The sequence below is a fragment of the Sinocyclocheilus rhinocerous genome, unplaced genomic scaffold, assembly GCF_001515625.1.
Source record: "Sinocyclocheilus rhinocerous isolate Xijiao unplaced genomic scaffold, SAMN03320098_v1.1 scaffold260, whole genome shotgun sequence".
Taxonomy (NCBI): domain Eukaryota; kingdom Metazoa; phylum Chordata; class Actinopteri; order Cypriniformes; family Cyprinidae; genus Sinocyclocheilus; species Sinocyclocheilus rhinocerous.
Window position 1 is genome coordinate 281,543 of NW_015637541.1, and position 17,673 is coordinate 299,215.

General features: G+C 35.9%; 1 protein-coding gene and 1 long non-coding RNA gene across 2 annotated transcripts in view; both read right to left on the reverse strand.

Annotated features, from left to right (window-relative positions):
* LOC107749012 (probable E3 ubiquitin-protein ligase HERC1) overlaps positions 1–17,673 on the reverse strand; it is a 90,402-nt gene that overhangs the window by 28,207 nt on the left and 44,522 nt on the right. Inside the window, exons 42-64 of the mRNA XM_016564060.1 lie at positions 17,336–17,419; positions 15,002–15,194; positions 14,551–14,678; positions 14,267–14,475; positions 12,755–12,899; positions 12,197–12,313; positions 11,913–12,121; positions 10,195–10,463; positions 10,065–10,117; positions 9,787–9,984; positions 9,536–9,695; positions 7,937–8,186; positions 7,541–7,757; positions 5,999–6,261; positions 5,757–5,884; positions 5,481–5,605; positions 3,959–4,174; positions 3,747–3,874; positions 1,916–2,115; positions 773–887; positions 456–587; positions 271–372; positions 5–178 (exon numbers count right to left, since the gene is read on the reverse strand). Coding sequence (XP_016419546.1) covers positions 5–178; positions 271–372; positions 456–587; positions 773–887; positions 1,916–2,115; positions 3,747–3,874; positions 3,959–4,174; positions 5,481–5,605; positions 5,757–5,884; positions 5,999–6,261; positions 7,541–7,757; positions 7,937–8,186; positions 9,536–9,695; positions 9,787–9,984; positions 10,065–10,117; positions 10,195–10,463; positions 11,913–12,121; positions 12,197–12,313; positions 12,755–12,899; positions 14,267–14,475; positions 14,551–14,678; positions 15,002–15,194; positions 17,336–17,419 — 3,815 coding nt within the window. The remainder of the gene's footprint in view (positions 1–4; positions 179–270; positions 373–455; positions 588–772; positions 888–1,915; positions 2,116–3,746; positions 3,875–3,958; positions 4,175–5,480; positions 5,606–5,756; positions 5,885–5,998; positions 6,262–7,540; positions 7,758–7,936; positions 8,187–9,535; positions 9,696–9,786; positions 9,985–10,064; positions 10,118–10,194; positions 10,464–11,912; positions 12,122–12,196; positions 12,314–12,754; positions 12,900–14,266; positions 14,476–14,550; positions 14,679–15,001; positions 15,195–17,335; positions 17,420–17,673) is intronic.
* On the reverse strand, positions 12,061–12,749 carry LOC107749007 (uncharacterized). The gene is made up of 3 exons (XR_001640982.1): positions 12,648–12,749; positions 12,197–12,324; positions 12,061–12,121 (listed from the first exon to the last, which is right to left on the reverse strand). It is a non-coding gene; the product is annotated as an uncharacterized LOC107749007 (long non-coding RNA).

Genomic DNA, 17,673 nt, shown 5'->3' on the forward strand with positions numbered 1-17,673 from the left:
GTACCTTTTCATAGCTGTACTGCTCCTGAAGCAGTGTGGGAAGGCGCTCAAGAAAGACGGCCATGCAGGGGGCACGATTCAATCCCAGAATGCCCTGACTGCGTAGAACGGAACGGCAGGAGGCCAGAACGTGATTCTGAGAGATCCAGTCCGGGGTACAGCGAATTAGCAAAACATCCTGAGATAGGAGAAACAGAATTAAACATTACTTACATATTTTTAAATTAAACATGAACCGAATTAAACACTTTTTCAGAAAGTGTTCGGTACCTTTGATCTTCCAGAACAAGCGGTCACCCCTATGTGTGGGATCCAGGTGGTACAAACCACAGAGCCCATTCCTGTAACCACAGTCTGCAGGACCGAACCATCCTAGAACACAGGGGAGTTACAATCAAAAACAGGAGCTTTGTAAAGCTAATAAAAGAAATACCTATAAGAAACGTTTGACTCACCCTGAGAGACCAGATGTTGAGCACCCCTCCGATTCCTCCAGACACGAGTGCAAGTCCACTGGGACAAAATGACAGGGTCTTTACCGCGGTAATGTGTCCACTCAGGCGGAACACACATTTAGCATTGCCTCGCTAAACCACAAAAAACACACACACACTCAGCTTCCTTAAACTGTCCTAACAAACTCCAAAAAATACATTTAGTGACGAATAATCTAACAGTAAGAAAGTGAATTAAAAGGCGAGTTTAAACAGGCAATAAATAAGAAGGCTAAATTATCTCCCCAAAAAACAAAACAAAAATAAATCATTCTGACCTTGATGGCACTGCTCTTGTCTTGGCTGGTAGACGGGGTGAGGAAATTGGGCACCGAGACATTAGCGCCACCTTGAGGAAGATTCCACACATACAGGAGGCCATTTTGACATCCACTGAGGAAATAAAGGAAAATCTTAACATTTAGATGATGGATTAGACACCTGTGCATCCTTGAGTACCAATATAACCGATAAATGCCTACATATCCTAAAAATACTTCATGAAGTACTCATTTAAAGCTCTCCTCTGAGATATCTTGTACCCAATCTTCACGTTAATGGTGTGAAAAATAATAATAGTGCCATTTTATACACTTTTGTAACATTTTAAGACCACTTGATTTGATTCTTACTTATAATGTTAATGTTTCTCCCACCAAAGTCGCCATTTAATTTTACACTTTTTCGTCTATTTTCCACCCTTTCTTTGACCTTTAGGTTTTTACTTCTGTTCTAAAAGTTCTTTTACTATCTATTATCTAAATGAATGTCACAGCTCTTATTATGAACAATTTACCTGTGTATTTGTTATTTTTAATACATTTTTAAATTGTATTGTTGAATTAAAATGTCACGCTGTTTTTTTTTATTTTTTATAATTTGTTACACTCTGATTTGTCATAATATCGAAGAAAAATCTGTTGCTACCTGGGTTATTATAGCTGACAAAAAAAATAAAAATGTTACTTTAATGAAATATAATATAAAAAAACTTCCATTGATGAAATATAATATAAAAAACTTCCATTGCAACATTTCTCATTTAGTTTAACTTGATGTCCTAAAATAAATGAAACTAAAACTGAAATAAAAATTCATTAAAACTATACAGACATATTTAAAAACAACAAAAACACACAACAAAATTACTAAAACTTTAACTAAAATTAATATGAAAGTAGAAAATATTTTTTAAAAATTCCAAAATATTAACAAAAACTGTACTAGCGTCTCAGTGATACTATAAAATAACACTGGTTTCTATTTCCATTGCATTGCCATTTTAAGAATTCTACATGTAAATGGCTTTTTTGGGAGTGAAATGAGTAGTAACACCCCCAACAATTTGCTAAATACTAAAGTAGGTGGGCATCTGGTTCTGAAAATCGCTGTGATGATTATTAAGCATATGGCACACTTACACTGCCATCATAAGACGAGGCTCCGGTCCTCTCCCGGGCAGAGGGCACCAATCGGCCGCGTTGACTGTGCCCGTGTGGAACAGAGAGTGGAGGGTGAGCCACGCACCGCTGGCACGACCCCAGATCTTCACCACCTCAGAGCGACCCACAGACAGCAGCAGATGACCGGTAGGGTCCCACCTGAGCGCACTCACACTCTCCTGTGAACATAAAAGCATCAAAACATATGGGTTTATTTGTGTCAAAGTATGTGTTCAGTTTCAATCTGTCTGAAATGTGTGAAGAAACCCAATTCATTTCATTCATTCAGTTCATTTGGTTTGTTCAGGTCATCATTCAAAAGTTTCCCAAAAGTCTCCATGTTGCATTTTATCGAATGAAAACATGTATTTTTGTAATGAAATGCACTACAGTTTAAAGGTTTATGGGTCGCCAGATTTTATGTTTTTGAAGGAATTCTCTTATTCTCAGCAAGACAAAAGTACAGTAGAAACAGCAATATTGTGAAATACTACTGCGATTTAAAATAACTTTTTTTCTATTTGAATATATTTTAAAATGTAATTTATTCCTGTGATGCAAAGCTGAATTTTCAGCATCATTACTCCAGTGTCACATGATCCTTCAGAAATCATTCTAATATGCTGAATTGGAGCTAAAGAAACATATTATTAATGATTATTATTTATTATTATTATTATTACACAACTGTTGAAAAGAGCTGAGCTGCTTAATATTTTTGCAAATAATTATTTGTGTAACAATACATTTATTTGAAACGCAAATCTTTTGTAACATTATAAATGTCTTTACTATCACTTTTGATCAATTGAATGCACCTTTGCTGAATAAATGCATTCATTTTGTTAAAAATATATTAAAAAGTATATACATATATACGAGTCAAAGACGAAAAAGGGTTGAAGCATAAAAACAATACTGCTTGAAATTGTTGTTGTTTTTCTAAAAAAAAAGAAAGAAAAGTAATTCATGTAATTGTATTTTTGTTTTTGTTTTTCTGAGCAAAAAATAAATATCATACATTTTCCCCTGATTTACAGAAGACACCAACTAAAATGTCATTCAGTGTAACAATCTTGTTAGGCATATTTACAACAAAAATCAATTTATGACATATTAAAAAACTAATTACTTTCACCCCAAATACTAATTAGTTATTTTAAATTTTTTAAATTTGCCACTATCCTAGGTTTTGCCCATTTGTCAGTAAGATTTTTTTACTCATTTAAAACCAAATAAAATGTAATATGCTCACTTATTCTTTTATATATTTTCATATGTACAGGTCAGAATAAGCATGTTGTTTGAATTTTTACATAACTTTAAGTGTTACACTGAATGACAATGGAACATTATTTCAACCAAATTTTGACATTTTATTCTTCAAAAACGTATTTGAAACCTTAAATGTAGACACTTTACTTGCATTTAATGTGCTTTCTATGGACATAAAATCCCTTTTGTAAATTTCTTTTGATGCGGACACCTTAACGTCTTTGACCCATACACTATTTAAATATTTTTAAATATTACTGTTCATCACCATCACTGATTAAATTATATTAATTTACTTATTATATTTTATGCCATTTTTGTGTAAAAAAAAATGATTGAAGAAAATATTTTCTAAAACATAGCGTTGCTTATGATTCATATCACTTCCAGTCCATTGTCTTACAAATGCTTACAAACAAACTATTTTAATTAGTCCAAACAAATGATTTATTCGCTAACCAGACATCATTATTGACCAGACCATCATTATTGGTGAATGAAGTGTTTGTCTTTGTTTTGAGGACTCCATACTCACAGGAAATGCTGTTAGCAGAATAGGTGGGTCGATTTCGTAGCTCTCTGCTGTTGCTAGTAGAATTTTGCCATCGGGATAGCCCACGGCAAAGGGTTTATCAACACTGTACCAGGCCAGACACTGAGGAGCTAAAAAACACAGTGATAGTCATTCACCACTGAATTAATGAACACACATTCAAACCGAGATCTTCAGCACATTTATGGACTAACCTTCTTTCCTGTAGCAGTGAGTGAGCTCTGTTCGCTCCACCCTCAAGTCGTCTGTGACCTCCAGCCAGCAGAGGGAGCCGTCCAGCCGGCCCACCAGCAGACTCTCAGGAGGGCTGACCTGACTGCAGGCTTCCTGACTGAGGAACGGAGTGGAGGTCTGAACCCACGAGAGTGCAGTGACCCAGGAGGACTGAGCCTCCATGTATGCCTGAGCACCTACAGGAAAGAAGACAAACACAAACGCTTTCAAAAGGTGCTTGTATAATACAACCACTTTGTCCAGGATATTTGAAGATGCACATGATATACTGCAGTTTTTATCCACCAAGACTTGTCTGGATTGTGAATGTTAGGCTATGAAATTATAAGTAAAGACAACAACCACTAACAAAGTTGATAAAATGAGTGAAAAACATCCCACAGAACACACTACCAAAGCATCTTACTGGCGACTTTTGCACAGACATGCATTACTCACATTTTTGTAAAAAAATAAATAAATTATTGTTTATGAATATGTTGATTTTAGTATTTTTAAATATTTTTTCCCCAACCACACTACATCCAGTGTTGTTGATGTTACCTAAAACTAAACCTGAAAGTACTAAAAATTATTTTGGTAATTAAAATAAAGCTAAAACAAAATTACATATTAGATGAAACATTTAATTTAAAAAAAATCAAATTAAGAATATTGTCTTGACAATAACAAGTACGTTTTAAGTACTACAATTACTACAACTATGAGATAAATATAATTAAAGCAAAATAGAAATATCTGAAAACTAACAAAAATGACAAAAGCACATAGCAAAATTACTAAAACTTAAAATAAAACTTGTAAATAAAAATAAAGGAGTAACACTTTACTTAAAGCCTTTATGTATAATGCATTAAAAAGGGTTATTAAAGTATATAATGCATTATAATTATTCATAATGTGCGTTGTAATGCATTATATCTTATCGTAAATAATTATAACCAAATTTAAAATGCATAGTGTAACAATGAATTGATAAGTGTTATAATGTATTAACTGTGGTTACAATTATTCATGAGATTGTACAATGCATTATAAAGTGCATTACAAAGGATAATTAATGCATGAAATCTACTTTTATAAAGGCATTATACTTAAAGGCTTTAAGTAAAGTGTTACCAATTCAAACATTTTCAAAATGTTAGTAAATGCTATAATAGTATATAATATAATGTATAAATCAATTGATAAATACTATTATAGTGTATACATAATACTAAATTATCACTGGTTACATCAGCAAACACATTGTTTCAGAAGCAAATGAAGTTATTTTGATGCAAGATTATGGTAACAAACTTTTTTTCTTCAGAATAACATGCACTGATGTACTGTGCACAATAAGTCCAGAAACAATTAATAAGTATATAGAGATCATTTACAATCAGTTAGAAATTACAGTATGCCCATTCGATTACATATAAGATTTGGCAGCAGTAGTGCTGTGTGTGTGTAAATGTGACAGCAGGATGCTGGTCTGACCATTGACGGTCCAGATGTTGATGAGTTTGCTCTGGAAGGCGGCCAATAGAGTTCCCCCTGCGCTCCACGATACGGCGGACAGCAGATGCGATCCCATTGAACCATCTGAGCTCTGAGCATCCTCACTGCAGAGACCACACACAAACACACAACTGTCAGCGCCCAAAGCATCCATTTCTGTCTCATTCAACAGAAAAATTATTTCCCAACAGACCTAGGAAACATTTGGAATTTCTCCCTTTCCTAATCAAAGAGACAAAAAACAGGGAGTCTCACCTGACGCTGCAGGTGTGTGTGTGCTGCAGTTCTGCTGTGTTCGGCGTTACGGCCCACAGTCGAACAGTCCCGTCCTGTGAGCCGGTGGCCAACAGACCTTGTTCTGAATTCCAGCTGCAGCTGCTCACCTACAAACACAGCAGCCAATCAGGAACAAGCCACGGCATAGAGAGAGAGAGAGACTTGCAAGACATCTAGCATTGTTTCTTTAAGTTTTTCTACTGTATCTACATTCTCTTTACCCTGTTCTGATGTCCTTCCAGCTTCTTGATGGGACACTTGTGCAGATCTCCGGCCATGTCGCTGTATGTCTGGGGTCTGGCGGTGTTGTCTTTCTCAGAGACCGCCAAGGCCTGGACCAGCTGTTGTGCCGCCCACTGTCGGTGTCTGCTGGTCAGCCTGGCCGACAGGGCACAGGCAGCGAGAGCATTAGCCAGCTCCAGCGGCCCGACCCGCACTCCAGCTTGAGAGAGAGGAGGACCCGAGGGTGGAGGGCTTCCACCTTCTGTCCAATCACATGCGGAGTTAATTAGGATAAGTTAATTCCAAATCATTAACTGCCATTTCAAAATGATATATGGGTACCTAAGAGAGTCACTAGAATTAAAATCAGCAGGGTTCCCAAAACTTTTGACCACTGTCCATGACTTTTCCATACTGTAAGTTTTCCAGCCAATCAAGATTACTGGTTATTTATTTAGACACTGCATTCTCAAGGAACAACTTCTAACCAATGACATATTTTAGAGACAAGCATAACTAGAAAATATTTTAATTAATTATAGACATTTCCTTATTATGATTTCCAGACCTGGTAATCATAGAGTAAAATTCTCTGAATCTTCAATAAACAGTTTAAACAAATAATAAAAATTTCCTGATACTTTTAGAATTTCCATGACAGTGAGATTTATTAAAAGTTAATAAAAACTAATAATGAATTAAATAACAAATAAAAAAAATAAAAAATCCTGATACTTACAGGTTTTCCATGACAGTGACAAAATATCAATATTTATTTATTTTTATAATCTTTTTATATTTTACTATAATTATTGTCATGTGACCATCATCTGACAAAGAACGACGAATTTGCAAATGTATTTTAAAATTATTGAAATATTAACAAAAAATGTAATAATAAAAATGTAAAATTACAATAAACAAATAAATAAAAATATCCTGATACTTGCAGGATTTCCATGACAGTGGGATTTATAAAAAGCTGATAATGAAAAGAAAAACTATAGTAAATATAATAATAAAATGTAAACACTTACATAATTTTAATAATTATTAAAATAAATTATTAGTATTAATATTTTATATTTTACTAAATATAAATATAAATATAAATAAAATATAAATATAAATAAAAATATCCTGATACTTGCAGGATTTCCATGACAGTGGGATTGATTAAGAACTGATAAAGAAAAAAAATGATAAAAAATAAATTATTAGTATTAATATTTTATATTAATATTAGTATTAATATTTTATATTTTACTATAAATATTTCATTTAAATATTATATTTTAAATATTAATAAATAAGCATTGTATTTATAAATATAACAAGTATTACATTTTATGTCATGTGACCATTAACTATAAAAAATAAAAAATAAAAAATTATGCAAACGTGTTGTACAATTTCTGAAATTTCAGGAGGTACTTCACTTAAATATTTCAGGTCCAAGGTTTGGAAATCGCTGGTCTAAACTAAACTAAAACATTTATGAAACATTTAAAATATATGTACTGTTTTGAGAAATTCTTTACCCTTTGATTCAGTGGAATCGCTTCTTTCCACATTATAACGGTATCGAACGCCTTTCTCCGTCAGGAGGGACACCAGACTCTGTGTGACCAGGAAGGTGGGCGGGGTCAGTTCTCTCGGCTCCTGTGGCGCCCCCTTGAGGGCAGAGCTTTGCCTCATCCTCAGCTGCGGATCGGTGATAGCGCTGATGTTCATCCCTGTAGCTGCTGCCATGAGATCCTGAGAGGAAGGACATGCAGGTGAGACAGCATGATTAGGCAGAAGGCAGGATGATTAAATGAGCTGAAAGCAGAGAATGATGAAGAGCATAGCAAGGATAATGAGGTGAGAAACATTAGCGGAGGAGACAAGAAAGACGGTTGGGAGGGAGGAGAGAGAGAGAGAGAGAGAGAGAGAACCTGAGTGCAGATGTCCACTAACTCTCTGTAGGCAGCAGGACTTTGGGACACTAAACTGCCGATAGCAGAGCTGAGGAAGGACAGGAAGGCGGTGCCTGTGCGATCGCTCATAGAGCCACGCCCCATTCCCTGCTGGTCCATGCCTGTGTGGACACGCCCCCCCGCTGCCAGACACATCAGCCGCACCAGGATACGGATGTCAGCCAGACCCAGAGCCTCCAGACCACTGGACTGATTACACACTGAACTACTGAAACATATGGTGACAGACACACAATGTGTATATTTATATTTGTACATCCGATATGGATTATAAAAAAAATAAAAAATTAAGGGCTTGCAGTCGATTGTAAAAAAAAGGGACGGGGTTTAAACTGGCTAAATGACTGGAGAAGTGCACCATATACACCACAAGAAAGAAGTCTGTTGTTTCAATAGAAATTAATTTGATTAAAGATTACGAGGACAAAAAATTAAACATATGCATAAATTAATCATTAACAATAAGATGCAATGACAGTTAATTTCCATTTCATGTTGACTTGAACTCCTCATTAATACAGTATTCATTAAAATTATTTATATTTGACAAAAACACAAAACAGACTTTTTCCCACAAAATTATTTACATCAAGTTTGATAAATGTTTAATATTCTGCTTTTTTAAAGTTTCTGAAAAACAAAAAAGAATCATTTGAACACAAAATCAGTCAGAAAATCAACAGATCATAACAGTAATACATTTTAGGGTTTCAAATACAAAATAACGGACTTTTTCCCAACAAAATTATTTAAATCAAATTTCAATATTCTATGCATTTTTTTTTTTCTTTCTTTTTCTTTTTTTTTAAGTTTTTGAACATTAAAATAATTTTAATACAAAATCAGTCAGGCAATCAACAGAAATTTTGGATTTGTGTGAAAAAAAAGTATTATTGTGGGGTAAAATCTGAAAAATTCTGTGGAATTAATTGAGATATATTAACTATATACCATCTAGTAACCATGTTAAACTATGCTGAGAACTACACTCTTACTGGAAGCAGAAAAAAATAATAAAACTAATGCAAAATTTTGATCTGTGAGTTTTTTTGTTTGTTTTTTTTGAGTTAAAGTCTTTGTGAACAAAACAACTGGAAAATGACAGTTATCACAGTATTCAGTATCAGATTCATTGTGAAGGAGATTACATAAAAGAATTTGACATTTTCAATATTCCCTGAATAGCTAGTGTGTGTTTTTTTTGGCTTCTGAGCTATATAAACCTATATATATATATATATATATTTATTTATTAATTATATATTATATATCTGTAAGGATTTTGCAAAATGGTTTTAAATAAAGTAAAATGTGTAAAAAGAATAAACAAATTAGTCAAATAAAATGAAATGGCCAAAGGAAGGGTAACACATTTGTGAGTAATGAGTGTGATGTTGATGGGTGAATAATGGAATTCTGCAAGGCTCAGATTCCGTGCAGGTCAGTCAGACATTGATGGATCCATCACAGTAGGACATGTCAGATTCGGTGAGAAGGAGTTCACAGAGCAGATGATATATTTACTGCTGAGTGAAGTCAGGTACGAGTGGTTGTTACCTGGTGGAGGTCTGTGAGAGAGCTCTCATCACCATACTGTAGGCCAACAGGATCTGAGCGGTGGAGGTGACTCTCCTTAGAGCCAACAGTCTTTCCTGGGGCTCCCGCAGGGATGCTGCCTGCTCCCCGAGACTCAGAGGAACCGAGGTGCTGACAACACCTACACACAGAAACAAACAACAACCTGCTGCATTTCACTGAGATTTTTGGAAAGCTCTTGTAGGAAACATGAAACAAAATAAGAACATTACTTTTGTAAAGCAGGTTGTTGTCTCCGCTGACCGAGCCACTAACGAGGGCTCCGAGTGGGTCGTGTTCAGTGAAGGGGACTGGGTCGGGCACGGGCTTCTTCTCACTCAGACCCAAAGGCCTCAGAAGAATCCCAAAGTCCTCCAAACCTGTAAGCCTGTCTGAATCCGAGTCTTCCTGGTTACCTAGATCCCATTCATCTAATACAGAGACATTACATCATTACACATTCATTTATTAAACTGGATAGTGTTAGTTATTTAAAAGTTTGCACAAATACCTTCTGATGTACCATCTAATTGACCAATCAGATCAGACGCCAAGCCTCTTGCCCTGAAAGAACAACATCTGGGTTGTTATATAGCAAAAAGTCAATGGCTACAGCATGTTCATCGGTTTTTCATCTTCACCTGTCCTGTTTGGAGCTCATAACCCCCAGGTTGGAGGCTAGGTACTTTTCCCTGCATGCAGTGCACAGGAGGTAGTATGGGCTGCCCGATCCGCATTCGCCTCCGAACCAGCCGTCCACGTAGGCTCCATTGCTGCGGTAACCACGGCGACCGGCGCTCTGACCGCAGCCCGGGTGGTGGCGCTTCATGTGGTTGTTGAACTGCAGGGTGAGTGTGTTACACAGCTCACACTCCACCATCTCATGAGGCTCTGGGTGCTCTTCTCTTCCCTGAGACAAAAAGAGAGATAGAGTGAGAGAGCAATCAAAAATACATTCATAAATATACAAATAATATTAAAAGAAAAACAGCCAGAATGATGAAACAAACAACAGTATTCACACAGAATGATTAAATAAATAAATCGGATAGAAAAACAAATGAGGTATGATAAAAATACAAAACAATAAATGATAGAAATAATGACAAAATGATAGACAACAATAACATGATAGAACAATAGACAGAAAGAATGAAAGAGAAATAGAACACATGAAAGAACGAGATAAAAACAGAAATGACAGAACGATAAAAAATAGAACGAATGAAAGAACAAAAGAAAAATAGAATGAATGACAGAACGAAATAAATATATAACGAAAGACAGAACAATAGAAAAATACAAGTAATGATAGACAAATAGAAAGAATGAGAGAAAAATAGAACTAATGACAGAACGATGGAAATATAGAACGAATGACAAAGATAAAAAATAGAATGAATGACAGAGCATTAGAAAAATAACAAATGACAGAACGATAAAGAAATAGAACGAATAACAGAACGATAAAAACGTAGAATGAATAAAAGAATATTAAAAACGTAGAACAAATGATAGCACGATAGAAAAATAGAATGAATGACAGAATGATTGAAATATAGAATGAATGACAACAATAGAAAAATAGAACGAATGACAGAATGCTAAAAAATAGAACGAATGAAAGAACGAGAGAAAAATAGAACGAATGAAAGAATGAGAAAAACAGAACAATAAAAAAAATAGAACGAATGAAAAACAAAAGAAAAACAGAACAAATGACAGAACAATAAAAAATAGAACTAATGACAGAACGATAGAAAAATAACAAATGACAGAACGATAAAGAAATAGAACGAATAACAGAACGATAAAAAAATAGAATGAATAAAAGAATATTAAAAACGTAGAACAAATGATAGCACGATAGAAAAATAGAATGAATGACAGAATGATTGAAATATAGAATGAATGACAACAATAGAAAAATAGAACGAATGACAGAATGCTAAAAAATAGAACGAATGAAAGAACGAGAGAAAAATAGAACGAATGAAAGAACGAGAAAAATAGAACGAATGAAAGAACGAGGGAAAAACAGAACGAATGAAAGAACGAGAGAAAAATAGAACAAATGACAGAACGATGACAACAGAATGATAAATAGAGGGAATGACAGAATGAAAGATACAACAACAGAACAAAAGGCAGATAGAACGACATGTAGACAGACAGAACAATAGATAGATACATAGAATGATAGAACGACAGCTAGAACGATAGACAGAACAATAGAAAGAATGATAGAACGGCAGACAGACAGATAGAACAAATGACAGAATTATAGGTAGAATGGTAGATAAAACGATAGATAGAAAAACAACAGATAAAATCAATAGACAGATAGCGTCTCCAGTACCTCTACCATCCACAGCGTGTCTCTCTCAGAGGTGATGAACTCTGGGGTGAGCAGCTCCTCATACGGTTCTTCCTGGTACGGATCATCCATGTAGCCCAGCTCGGAGTCGTCTTCAGCAGCAAACGGGTGCGTTTCGGCCCGCTCCCGCCACTCTGCCACTCCCACGTCCTGTCTGTACAGCGATGGGACAGGACTGGGCGACGGGGAGTCTGAAACAAACAAGTTAGGTGAGCAAACTCATCCTTGCTGAATTAAAAAGAAACTGTATTGTATGTGATTCTGACCTGCTCTCCTGAAGGACGTTCTCTGACTTACTCCGGACCGCTGCCTCCGTGCAGGTGGAGGTCTGTTCCTGGTGAGGTGAACATCTAAGAAGTTCTCTCTCTCCACCAAGTCCAAACCTGCCAACAGACTGGAAAACACATTGGGAGCACACACAATGAATAAATGGAAATGAGCCCATTCTGGGATACAATTTTCCTTGCTGTGTGTTCTGTTGTATATCATTTTTTAGGAAATTTAGTAGGTCATTGTGACCTTGCAAACATGAAATTTGTATACCGTGCTACTACACATACTGTATACTAGAAACAGAAAGAGTAGTATGCTAGTATGATATTCCGAAAGCAGACACTGAAACCAAGTGGCCGTCAAGGTTGGTTAGGACTCAAAACATGCGAGAGATGTAATGTATCACTTATCAGTGGTTAGGACGTAGTGTATGCATGAATTCACCTCTCGTTGGGTTCTCTGCTCTCCTGTAGGGTGAGAGGAGCTGGAGACTCAGGGCACTGGACCGTCTCTGGCCCTTCAGAGGAGGGCGTATCAGTGGCGCCCCCTGCATCCATTGCTGCGGTAACCACGGCGACCGGCGCTCTGACCGCAGCCCGGGTGGTGGCGCTTCATGTGGTTGTTGAACTGCAGGGTGAGTGTGTTACACAGCTCACACTCCACCATCTCATGAGGCTCTGGGTGCTCTTCTCTTCCCTGAGACAAAAAGAGAGATAGAGTGAGAGAGCAATCAAAAATACATTCATAAATATACAAATAATATTAAAAGAAAAACAGCCAGAATGATGAAACAAACAACAGTATTCACACAGAATGATTAAATAAATAAATCGGATAGAAAAACAAATGAGGTATGATAAAAATACAAAACAATAAATGATAGAAATAATGACAAAATGATAGACAACAATAACATGATAGAACAATAGACAGAAAGAATGAAAGAGAAATAGAACACATGAAAGAACGAGATAAAAACAGAAATGACAGAACGATAAAAAATAGAACGAATGAAAGAACAAAAGAAAAATAGAATGAATGACAGAACGAAATAAATATATAACGAAAGACAGAACAATAGAAAAATACAAGTAATGATAGACAAATAGAAAGAATGAGAGAAAAATAGAACTAATGACAGAACGATGGAAATATAGAACGAATGACAAAGATAAAAAATAGAATGAATGACAGAGCATTAGAAAAATAACAAATGACAGAACGATAAAGAAATAGAACGAATAACAGAACGATAAAAACGCAGAACAAATGAAAGAATGAGGAAAAATAGACCGAATGACAGAATGATAAAAAATAGAACAAATGAAAGAACGAGAGAAAAATAGAACGAATGACAGAATGAGAAAAAATAGAACAAATGAAAGAACGAGAGAAAAATAGAACGAATGAAAGAATGAGAAAAACAGAACAATAAAAAAAATAGAACGAATGAAAAACAAAAGAAAAACAGAACAAATGACAGAACAATAAAAAATAGAACTAATGACAGAACGATAGAAAAATAACAAATGACAGAACGATAAAGAAATAGAACGAATAACAGAACGATAAAAAAATAGAATGAATAAAAGAATATTAAAAACGTAGAACAAATGATAGCACGATAGAAAAATAGAATGAATGACAGAATGATTGAAATATAGAATGAATGACAACAATAGAAAAATAGAACGAATGACAGAATGCTAAAAAATAGAACGAATGAAAGAACGAGGGAAAAACAGAACGAATGAAAGAACGAGAGAAAAATAGAACAAATGACAGAACGATGACAACAGAATGATAAATAGAGGGAATGACAGAATGAAAGATACAACAACAGAACAAAAGGCAGATAGAACGACATGTAGACAGACAGAACAATAGATAGATACATAGAATGATAGAACGACAGCTAGAACGATAGACAGAACAATAGAAAGAATGATAGAACGGCAGACAGACAGATAGAACAAATGACAGAATTATAGGTAGAATGGTAGATAAAACGATAGATAGAAAAACAACAGATAAAATCAATAGACAGATAGCGTCTCCAGTACCTCTACCATCCACAGCGTGTCTCTCTCAGAGGTGATGAACTCTGGGGTGAGCAGCTCCTCATACGGTTCTTCCTGGTACGGATCATCCATGTAGCCCAGCTCGGAGTCGTCTTCAGCAGCAAACGGGTGCGTTTCGGCCCGCTCCGGCCACTCTGCCACTCCCACGTCCTGTCTGTACAGCGATGGGACAGGACTGGGCGACGGGGAGTCTGAAACAAACAAGTTAGGTGAGCAAACTCATCCTTGCTGAATTAAAAAGAAACTGTATTGTATGTGATTCTGACCTGCTCTCCTGAAGGACGTTCTCTGACTTACTCCGGACCGCTGCCTCCGTGCAGGTGGAGGTCTGTTCCTGGTGAGGTGAACATCTAAGAAGTTCTCTCTCTCCACCAAGTCCAAACCTGCCAACAGACTGGAAAACACATTGGGAGCACACACAATGAATAAATGGAAATGAGCCCATTCTGGGATACAATTTTCCTTGCTGTGTGTTCTGTTGTATATCATTTTTTAGGAAATTTAGTAGGTCATTGTGACCTTGCAAACATGAAATTTGTATACCGTGCTACTACACATACTGTATACTAGAAACAGAAAGAGTAGTATGCTAGTATGATATTCCGAAAGCAGACACTGAAACCAAGTGGCCGTCAAGGTTGGTTAGGACTCAAAACATGCGAGAGATGTAATGTATCACTTATCAGTGGTTAGGACGTAGTGTATGCATGAATTCACCTCTCGTTGGGTTCTCTGCTCTCCTGTAGGGTGAGAGGAGCTGGAGACTCAGGGCACTGGACCGTCTCTGGCCCTTCAGAGGAGGGCGTATCAGTGGCGCCCCCTGCAGATAAGCCCTCTCCTGTGATGGGATGTTCCAGCATCCAGCTCGCCAGCACCTCGATGGTGCGTGAGTCCACCTCTCCAGTGACCCCTGAGAGAGGTCACAAAGAGGTCAGGGACAACACTCAAAAAACATTTAGACACACTTGACTGAATTAAAGTTTCTTGTGATCTTAAAAACAATTTGGTCTGAAGTGTATGATAAATCCTTGAAACTTATCAAATATAAAGTGACTGTATGAATTACTTGTTTTCTACAAATCTATAATTTTATTTTAAAAACAAACAAAATGGAAGCAGACTTGTTGGACTAGATGGTGAAGGAAAACTTTAATACAGAACTGATTAAACTACAAATCTATGGAAGCTTGTTTCTACCATGGGATTAAAAAAAAAGAAAGTAATTGCAACTTTTTCTCTCACATTTCACATTTATATTTATACATCTTATTTATATATCTTTATATCTTACAATTCTGTCTTTTTTTTTCAGAATATAAGACAAAGTCAGAATTGCAGGTCAATTTCAGAATTGCAAGATGTAAAGATATAGTTGCAAGATATTCTGAAAAGTTGAAATTGTGGGATGTAAACTCGTAATTGCGAGTTATATATAAATATTGCGAAAATATATATTTTTTTACCTTTTTTATTTTGTGGCAGAGACGACAACAAAAAAAACAAACAATTGCAAGATGTAAACTCAGAAGTCTGAGAAAAAAAAATCAGAATTACGAGACCGAATTACACCGAACTGCGAGATGTAAACTCAAAATTGCAAGAAAAAAGAATTCTGAATTCAGTACTGATAGATAAAACAAAAGAATTGGCTTATTTTAAAAAGTTGGCTTTGCTAACATTATACAATTTTTGTATAACTATAATGTTTAAGAAAATGTAAATATGCAATAAAATGATTATTTTAAATATATACAAAATATTTATATAAATAATTTGAACTTTGTTGAACTGTGAACAGAGCATTCATAACAGAAAATAAGACGTCATGCGGTGCACCACTAACATTTCCCATGATTCAGCTGAGTGTTTTAGTGGGGAAAACAGTGAGGGGTGAATTGAAGCAGGATCTCATAGGGAAGTGTAATGAGTCTATCTACTGTAATAACAGCATCATCAGCAGTCAGCAGTAAATAATTAGAGACAAAATAAATAAATAAATACACTAATCAAAAGTACAAAACTCAACATAATTATCCAACTCTTCCATCATTCTTAATCCTTGAAAATTTCATAAAGCATTGTAACATGATTGTCCCCTTAAGCAGGTAAGAATGAGTCTGGCTAGATGTTGCAAGCACTCGCTGGTACCTGCTGCCTCCATGGCCCTGTAGATGTGTCTCATTGAGAAGCCCATTTCAAGCAAGCGCACTGGGACAAACATTTGGGGCTGTTCTGAAGGACAGAAATGAAAATATTCAGTGATGCATCAAAACGTATCTGGACTGGGCTGACTGATGCAGTCAGTCAGGTAAATATAATGTTTTTAAATTATTTATTTAGAAAATATCTGCATTTAAAAAATATAGCACAGTGCTAGAGAACTGGGGAACTTATTGGTCAACAAAATGACACATGGACTACAAATTCCATTACTTATTTATTTATTTATTATTTTTTTACACTTAATAAAGTTCAATATCTGAGGCCACTTTGAAAATCATTTACATGAAATAGTTTCATATAAAATGTAATATAAACAATTACAAATATTCAGAAAATGATAAATAAATTAGGGTAATATTTCTGCAGCAAACGGGTGCGTTTCGGCCCGCTCCGGCCACTCTGCCACTCCCACGTCCTGTCTGTACAGCGATGGGACAGGACTGGGCGACGGGGAGTCTGAAACAAACAAGTTAGGTGAGCAAACTCATCCTTGCTGAATTAAAAAGAAACTGTATTGTATGTGATTCTGACCTGCTCTCCTGAAGGACGTTCTCTGACTTACTCCGGACCGCTGCCTCCGTGCAGGTGGAGGTCTGTTCCTGGTGAGGTGAACATCTAAGAAGTTCTCTCTCTCCACCAAGTCCAAACCTGCCAACAGACTGGAAAACACATTGGGAGCACACACAATGAATAAATGGAAATGAGCCCATTCTGGGATACAATTTTCCTTGCTGTGTGTTCTGTTGTATATCATTTTTTAGGAAATTTAGTATCCCCTTAAGCAGGTAAGAATGAGTCTGGCTAGATGTTGCAAGCACTCGCTGGTACCTGCTGCCTCCATGGCCCTGTAGATGTGTCTCATTGAGAAGCCCATTTCAAGCAAGCGCACTGGGACAAACATTTGGGGCTGTTCTGAAGGACAGAAATGAAAATGTGATTCAGTGATGTGTCAGAATGTGTCTGGACTGGGCTGACTGATGCAGTCAGTCAGGTAAATATAATGTTTTTAAATTATTTATTTAGAAAATATCTGCATTTAAAAAATATAGCACAGTGCTAGAGAACTGGGGAACTTATTGGTCAACAAAATGACACATGGACTACAAATTCCATTACATACATACATACATACATACATGTATATATATATATGTATATATATATAT